Source organism: Drosophila willistoni, unplaced genomic scaffold (assembly GCF_018902025.1).
Source record: "Drosophila willistoni isolate 14030-0811.24 unplaced genomic scaffold, UCI_dwil_1.1 Seg302, whole genome shotgun sequence".
Lineage (NCBI taxonomy): Eukaryota > Metazoa > Arthropoda > Insecta > Diptera > Drosophilidae > Drosophila > Drosophila willistoni.
This window is the reverse complement of record NW_025814256.1, coordinates 142,204-151,501: the sequence shown is the minus strand read 5'-3', so window position 1 is coordinate 151,501 and position 9,298 is coordinate 142,204. Positions and strand designations below refer to the sequence as shown.

Sequence of the window (9,298 nt, the reverse complement as noted above, 5' to 3'; positions counted from 1 at the left end):
GAATATATATATATGGAAGTAGCTAGAAAATCCGGTTCGGGGTAATATTTTATTTCGAGGGCCCCAGCCAAATGACCTGTTTTCAAGGGTCTTAGAAGGCGGTATAAATTTTCAATTAATTTTCAAAGTTTCTCATATCATAGCAAGTCAATCTAGTTACCTAGAAATACTCACGCACAAAAGGTCATATGAGTTGAAAGAAAATATTTCAGTCGAATAGTAACATTATTGCTGCGAGCTTGAAAATTATTTAAATAAAAAGTTTCAAAAATATCGTGTTTGTGCTTGAGACAAAAATTAAAAAATAGATAAAATCCTTACATGAAAAACACCCGAATTTTAAAAAATATATAACAAATTTATAAGTCCAGTCCTCGTAAAACAGGAAACAGATTTCTTCCTTTACATCAAAATTACATACCTATGTCAATTGCAAAAAGTTACAAAAGTTGAATATTGTCCCTTTGGCCACACTTAAGTTATACATATAAAATTCTACATCAAAATTAACTACAAATTTTAGCATACATTCATCCCTCTAATCTAAACATTTTAAAATCCTTATTGTTCCTTTTGACAAAAATTGGGAAATACAAATTTAGAACATAATACCCAAAAAGTTACAAAAGTGGTTACGTTTAATCCTTTATATCAAAATTAAGTAAAATTTTAACACGAATAAGAATAAAACTCTTCATCAAAATTAAGTACAAATTTTAAAATTAATTCCATAAATGTTACAAAGTTAAAAGTTATCATTCATTATACGAAATATATATTTTTTATATCACATTACATCAAAATTAAGATCACATTCCATAAAAATGGTTAAAGGTTACGAAACATATACCTTATCCTTTATATCATATCATTGTGCTTTTTAATGTCCTTTCGGCCAAAGTTACGAAGTACATATAATTAGGCGAAATTGTAAAAATAAATTCTTTTATATGGAAATTTGGCTAAATTTTAAAAGCAGCAAGGCGACAGACCGTCAGCGCAGATTCTAGGATTGCAGGATGCTCACAGGCATGCTCATCGGACACACAGCTCATGTGAAGGACTGCAGAAAATGAAAGGCTGCGGATGTTCCAGAAACGCTTGCACACCTCCTGGGTAGCCTTGGCAGCGATGAGGCTTAGGTACCTAGGAGTCCATCTGCTGAACACGCTTCAGGATGCAGCCAAGCATGAGGCTCGTGACATTCGTCTGACACCCATATCCTGTAGTCGGTCTATGTGGGATGTTCCGGATGTTCAAGAAACGCTTAGACACATCCTGTGCAGCCTTGGTTACGAGCATAGCTACCCCATATAAGAAATCGCTTCAGGATGTAGCCAAGCGAACAATTTAGCAACTCTTGATGTCCTGTCAGATATAAGGCCCCGCTCCCGCACCCCACGGACGAAAATCTGTCTGTGGGACAGAGTGGATGGCCTGCTTAAACTAACCTAACCTATAACTAGAAAATCTAACCATTATATTTAACAATTGCAAAGTAATAACTTCTTTACATCAAAATTAAGTGAAAAACAAACGATTCTTCATCAAAATTACATAAAAGCACAAAAATCGGGAAGTAATTTTTTAATTAAAAATTAAACTTAGTGTTCGTTAAAATTTCAGAATTTAAAAATTTATGTTTATGGTGTTCGTGGTTGTTTTGTTTTAAAAATATCTATATATCCGTTTATATTAGTGTTTCCTAAAAACGCGAACTAAATTCAAACTTCGAAACCGCGTCTACGATTTTCATACAACATTCAACATCGTTTCGAAAACAAGACACAAATTAAAATTTTATGACCGCATTAAATTTTTCGCAGATATTTACTTTAGGTGTACGAAATTCGCCAAATTCGTCTTGTTCTCTTAGGTTCACAATCAATGTCAAAAACGTACTCATTGAGGTATTTAAGAATATAGTCATATCATTTCTATGAATATATTTGTGGAATTAAGTCCAGCATCATATATTTAAGAAGCTCTTTCCGTGGTGAACAAATACTGACTGCATACAATGGAAACTTGCAGTCTCTGCAGTCAACGGATGTCCGACTTCCCATACGAAATCCAGTCCAACTATTGAATCTAGGTAGGTAGGTATCTTTTGGCCACATTGTTTGCCAACCAGTTGGGCAGACAAATGACAGTTTGAAAGGTCGCCAGCGGCAAACTTGAAAAGGCCGACGATGAGATATGCATGTATGTCTTTTGTCTTGTCAATCTCTATTGCATATTTAATATTCTTTTATTTTCCACCAAAATGAATTCAGTTTCTTGTTCGTTTTCATGAAACGATCGTTTTGTTTTCGCTTGTCTAATTGTTTATTCAAATCGCCACACTGAACATTGTCCATTACAATAAATTCCAAAGTCATCATAGGTAAACTTTTATTATGCCACTGTCAAATTCTCTCTTTAGAATGTAGGCAAATGTGTTACCATTTTGGAATATAAGAATTGGTTAGATAGTTTTCAATTGTAGGTCAAATATGTGAGTAGAAATTTTAATAAATTTCAGTTTTACAATTCGTAATAGATAGAGAAGCATAAAAAATTTTTTGCTTTAAAGGATGGAATAAATTTACATTCGTAAAAAAAATCATATAGAATCACATCATATAGAAGCTAATAATGCAGTGTCGACGGAATGTAAGAATGAACGATTTATCTACCTTCAGCGGATTAGAGTTAATGATTATTAAAATTACCAAAAACCCTGCCAGTGCATAAGCTGAAGGTACAAAGTAGTAAAATTTCGAGTTTTTCTGTGGCAGCGGCAAGGGGATTCGAACCCGTTATTATCGAATACATATAGCGGAGTAAGCAGCTCATCGCGCTCGACCATCGTATGTAAACAACTTATTGCTCGGTCGGCAACAGTTCTAAATTAACAGTTAACTTAACATTAGATACAACTATTTCCGTTAAGCACCGAAATAATATATTCAAACTTTCTTTAATTTGTTATTTAGTTACTAATTTATAACCTGCAATTATAGATTGAACAGTATTTCAGGTGTTTAGGTCAAACTCACAAACATGGGAGTAAAAAATTAGTAAATAACATGAATTCGTAACAATTTTTAAATCAATAGGCAGAAAATAATTAGTTGTTTGTCAAGACATAAAATTTTGTGATTTATTTTTAACTATATCCTTGCTCAATAAAATTTTTAAACTGCGAAGTGCGGAGATTGAAGCTTAGAAGCAGTGTTAAATTGCTGTAGTCGAATTAGCAAAAGTCATAAATTTTGTGCTATTCATTGCTGTGACTGTTTAGAAAATATGAAAACAAATACTTTGTGTTGCTTTTGCTTCCGAAAAAACCGAAATCAGAAATCTACAGCAAAGCACAGCAAAACCGAAATAGAAAATTTTGACAGCCAAAAGAGCAAAATCAAGCAAAAACCGACAGAGCAAAGCAAAACCCGAAACAGATTGCTTCGATAGCAACAGCCAAGTTATACATTTTAATACTAGGAACTGTTCCGACTGTTGCTATTGGCCAAATTCGGAAGTCGACGAAAGCAGCAGTCGGAAAAATAGTCGCAGCAGACTACTTGATTCTTAATTTTTGGCCTACTTTGATTTTACCTATACATACGAAATGACTAATTGATAATTTACATGTATTTAAAGAGTATTGAGTTCTTTCTTGTGTTCATAGTTTCCGAAGCAAAGCAACAGCACACAGCAAAACTGTGGACAGTTTTCGCAGTTTTTTAGTTTTCTTGTTAATCTTTCATTTCATTCTTTTTTTTTTTTTTTTTACATTTCAGATAATTATCAACTCTCAAGATTTCAGTTTTTGGTTTTAATGCTTCTGATTTATCAGTTTTTAATGCAAATTGTTCAAGATCAACAGTGCTGGAGAAGACGGTAGGAAAAGTGGCTAAGTGTGTTATAAGTCGTGCGAAAACCACAGAATTCAGAACACTTCCCGAATTGGCAATTGCCTTAAAAAGAGCAAAATAGCTATACAGAAAAAGTACTTGAAATTCAGAAATTTAAAAAGGAAAACAAAAGTCAAACTTTTCAATAAAAAATCGACATTTAAGAATTCTTTTGCAAACGGAAAAGGCACGAAAAATTAAATATCTGAAAGAAAAAAACTCAAACAAAAATATTTTGAAAATATAAAGAAAAAATGCCTATCAAAGAATTCAAACATGATTTGCACTGTTACTGAAAAACAAGCTAAAATTGCTCAAAGCATTAATTATACTATACACCCATAGGTATTAAAGTCGCCAAAATGTATGTAACAGGCAGAAGGAAACTTCTCGGACCCCATAAATTATATATATTTTTGATCAGGATCAACAACCGCGTCGATCTAGCCATGTCCGTCCGTCCGTCTGTCTGTATGAACACGCAGATCTCGGAGACTATAAGAGCTAGAGCCACCAAATTTGGTATTTAGACTCGTGTGATATGTAAATATATAGAGTTAATTGGAATTTTGGCCACGCCCCTTACACCCCCAGAATTTACACAAAACTGTTTTTCTGAAAAAGTATAACAGATAGAGACATCAAATTTGGTTTGTGTACTCGTTTAGTTAGCGCGCAGAAAAAATTGTTCCAAGAATTGTTTCCTTTTTGCCACGCCCCCTTCCGCATCCGAAATTTACATAAAACTGATTTTCTTAAAAACTATCAAAGCTACCGACATTAAATTTGGTATGTAAGCTACCTTAATAGACGCGCAGATTTTGACTATTTAAAAATTTTGCCACGCCCCTTCCGCACCCGAAATTTACATAAAACTGATTTTCTTAAAAACTATCAAAGCTACCGACATTAAATTTGGTATGTAAGCTACCTTAATAGACGCGCAGATATTGACTATTTAAAAATTTTGCCACGCCCATTTCCGCCCCCGCCAATTAAACAAAACTGATTTTCTCGAAAACTAACAAAGCTAAGGCCAAATTTAGTATGTGTACTGGCTTAGTATGCGCGCAGAATATATATATTTTAAAATGTTGCCACGCCCACTTACTCCTCCATAATTTATAAAAAACCGATTGCCTCTTGAAATTTTTGACCATCGCAATAAAATGTGGCGCACTAATTAGTCTTATCTATTTCTACCAAACTACCAAATTTTATTGAAATCGGACTAGAATCATGCAAAATATGCGTATGAACGTATTTTGCCACGCGATCCATAAGGCAGAATTGGCCGTTGGCTAGTGGCGGCGTTAGAGTGCTCGTGTGTTTGTAGAGTGAGCGAGATAGCATATGGTTATGAGGCATGTTAAAACAATTTAATAGACATATATTTTGTTTTCGAAATTTTAAATATTTGTTTCACCTGGTGTATGGTATACCCAAGTCGACGAGTCGACTTACTTACTTCATTTTTATTCTTCGAAGGCCTACATGAATGAGATTGGATAAGTGGAAGGATTTGTGGATGATGGCTACGAAAAAACTGACTCTTTATATAAGCAAATATGTGTTTTCATGGTGAGGAGGATATATGCCAACTGGAAATTTGTATTGAGCTATGTAGCCGCATCTACTGGACTCTCTGCTCATAAGTTAACACAATTAATAGATTCAAATATAACAGCCGCAAGAACCCTAGGCCTTTTTATAAGAGCAGTAGTATGCGATCAAGGCCCAACAATCGAGGGGGATTCAATAAACTTGGAATAGTTAACGAAGCACCCTATTTTCTCTGGATGACCAGAAAATATATGGCATATATGATGTCCCTCACCTCACAAAATGTCTATATCGCAGAAAAGTTTATTGTTTAGATGGAATAGTTCTATCAATAAACGCAATACTAATGCTTACAAGCGATATTTGGAATGAAGGGCACGGAGTATTCTTTTTAATGTTGTCACGTCTAAACCAAGATGCGCTAGAACATGTACTTTACCTAATAAAGAGCAGGGGTGGCACAAACAATAATCCTATGTTATTCGAATTCAATGCAATAATATTAAAAATGTTGTCGTTTTTTAAAGTTATTAATTTCATTGACAACAGGTAATTGTGAGCCAGATGAAATATGCTAATAAATGTTATTAAAGAAACAAAGCATGAACTGGCAATTGAAAACGTAAATGACCAAGATCAGGTGTATTACGAAGATTTTAACATAATCTTAGATGAAAATATGAAGGATGAAGTAACCGAGGCTGATAAAGAACAGCCAACTGAAATCAGTACAGCCACTGAGAAATCATTGAAATATTTCGTAGGATTTGTTATTCATAAAGCCCAACAAAAGTTCAATTGCGATTCATGCAAAGAACTTTTAAAAGAAGAGATCGGAAATTATGAGGAATCGGAATTTTTTATCATTAACAAAAATTTTAAAACTATAAACAACAACCTAAAGCTTAAAGCCCCACAAAATCATTTATTTAACCTGATGAAGCAGCATTATAAGTTGTTTAAAATTTCCCACATGCGCGCAAACTAAAAGAAAAAATTATTAATGAATGCCTTTCGAATATTGAGAAGGACCCGAATTGCTTAGATTGGTACAGTGAATCGCATGAATGCAGCGAGCATCGAAAATTTATTCTAAATTTAAAAAAAATAGCAAATGGCTGATGGAAAGTTTATGCGGTGCTTCTGAAAAGCACAAAAGCAATAGGAAAATAGAAATTTTAGTCTTAAAATAAAGAAAGGTCGATAAGCAACAGAGTCGGTATTCTGGGAATGTCCGTCCGTCAGGGGTAAATTTTAAAATATAGATGTGGGACTCGTAGTGCATTCTCACTTTTTCCTCCCGAATTTCTAGGCCGTTTTTACTCACAATCAATCGTACAGTTTTATTCAACATTATTTCTTTACACATTTATCACTTAATTATTACATAACTATACTCTTTTTATTCGAGCAGCCACGCGGAACACAACCGGTCGAAACAACTTGACGCCATAGAACTTTTTTCTCAATGATATCGATGGTTTGTCATCGATATCGTTGATAACCTTTAAATTATGCACCTCTGAACTGGTTCAATACAATCGACCGCTTCTCGTCTCTCGACTCATTCCCACATTCGGCCGGACTGACTTTTAATTCGCCTCGAATGTTGAATCGTCTGATGAATTCACTTGACCATTCCACGACTTCATATACTCTGTGACAGTTGAGGTTTTCCCAGGACCTTGGTGATCTCCTACCTTTTCTACGTCGTATCGTCCATGAGACTTAACTTTCACCACCCTATATGGTCAAAAATATTTAGCCTTAAGTTTTAATCCTGAACTATATTGCGTTTGCTTAATTGCTATCAAATCATAAATTTTATACTCAACTACCTTTTTGCGGTTTTTGTTATAACTTTTACGATTTTCCTCTTGGATTCTCTCCATATTATGCTGAGCTTCCTGACGAACGTTAGTGCGTTCAACTTCCAGCTCTTCTATGGCTTCCTCTTCCAAAAGTTCTTGTAACTCAGGGAAACTATTAGCCCTCATCTCAACCCCGGTTAATAATTTTTCTACTGTTGAGTCCACAATACCTTTATCAACGAAAGATAAACGCTTCGGCCGTTCGTATACTGGGCATTCGTCACTTAATAATATTTTCATTTCGACTGGACTCTTCTTTGACGGTTGTGGTACATAACTGTGAATAAGCTGCTTGACTTCTTTGACGTCCGATTTAGTTATATGGCACAAATCTAATTCATTCTTTTCCTCTTCAGCTAATAAAAACAAACTCTCAAATTCCTGTAACATACCCTTCGGAGTTTTCACTTCATTGTGTACAGTTTCTTTCGCTTCTGTGTTTGGCATCACTTCTTCTTCTTTAGGCTTAAAAGTAGCATTTCCCTTTGTGATAACCATATCAGCTAATTCTAAAATGTTGTTCCAATCACTACTTCATAGTCAATATCCTCTTTTCTATAAACATGGAACGTTAAGGCCATTGAAGACCATCAATAGTAACCTGCGCTTTAAAACTTCCTATAGTAATTAACTCACTTTTACACACTCCCAATAAACGGTTTCGTTCATCGCTTAATTCTACACCATGAAGTTTTCTGATAATATCATCTCTTATTAAACATAGGTCACATCCTGTATCTATGAGTGCCGACAGCTCAACGTTTTCACATGATATTGTTTTGAAAATAGCTTTTCCTTTTACATTGATTTCCTTTGACATTGTACTTTCGGGCATACTGATGCTTTACGCCCTATCTGATCGCATTTAAAGCACTTAATCTTCGGACACTCATCAAATGAGATACTTCGCCACACTTAAAGCATTTTCTCGGTTGTTTAGATATTTCCGCTTTTCTATCATACTTCTCATTATGATTTCTGTTTCTATTTACCAGTGATGGCGACCAAAGTAAACCTTTTGGTAAATTGTAATCTGTTCCTTCAGCTGAATGACTGTCTTTGCCTGATACAAGTTACTTTTGTTAGCTTTTGAATCAGGTATTCCTTCTATGAAATATTCTATAAGACTAGCTTCATCTAAGTTTATGGAACTGCCTATTTCCCTCAGACTATACGGGTACTCACGAAAATCTTAATTTGGGCGTTTACGCCTATTTCGCAACAATTTATGTACTTCAATTGCTGATACTTCTGAGCCGAACTCGCTTAACAGAATTCTTTTAATGATATCCAATCAGTCACTCCTCGCTCACTACGCACAAAAACTTTTGCTGCACCTTTTAATAATTGCTTCGCATAGATAAATTTCTGTAAAGAGTTCCATTGAACTGCTTCTGCATTATCTTGAAAATTCCGTAACCAATTTTCTATAGACGGTTGACCTGACCCACTGAACGAAGAAAGAGATCCTCAATGTCGCGCAAAGTAAAATTATTTCTAAATTTGATACTCCAACACATTTACAAAAATTACGCTATACCAGCCTCATTGCCACGTAAATTTTCGCAAAATTTCAACGATCGTCAATCTCTTTGCGCTTTCTACCTCTTTGCCACGCAAACTTCAGGGTTCTCTCTATTCTGTTGGCACCTCCACACTTTTCATTCTCACTTGAACTTAGACGTTTCACTGTCTCTCTCTAACATACAAGCATTCATCAATTGGGGTGGTTTTTTTTACCGCTCTTTGTACATTAAGGTTAAATCAAACACATAATTTTTTTCGAACTTTTTCTGTCCTTGGCGACTCAATTTTAATGAATTTTTCGCTTCGAACGTTTTTTATACCCTTGCAAACAGGGTATATTAATTTTGGTCAAAAGTGTGCAACGCATAGAAGGAAGCATCTCCGATCATATAAAGTATATATATTCTTGATCTGCACGACGAGACGAGTTCAAATAGC

General features: G+C 34.7%; 1 protein-coding gene across 1 annotated transcript; it reads right to left on the bottom strand.

The window, feature by feature from the left end:
* Positions 1–6,759: 6,759 nt before the first annotated feature.
* LOC124461288 lies at positions 6,760–7,845 on the bottom strand. The gene is made up of 2 exons (XM_047012826.1): positions 7,301–7,845; positions 6,760–7,205 (listed from the first exon to the last, which is right to left on the bottom strand). The coding sequence occupies exons 1-2, from the start codon at positions 7,829–7,831 to the stop codon at positions 7,191–7,193; spliced, it is 546 nt and encodes a 181-aa protein (XP_046868782.1). The 5' UTR covers positions 7,832–7,845; the 3' UTR covers positions 6,760–7,190.
* Between the last annotated feature and the right edge of the window lie 1,453 nt (positions 7,846–9,298).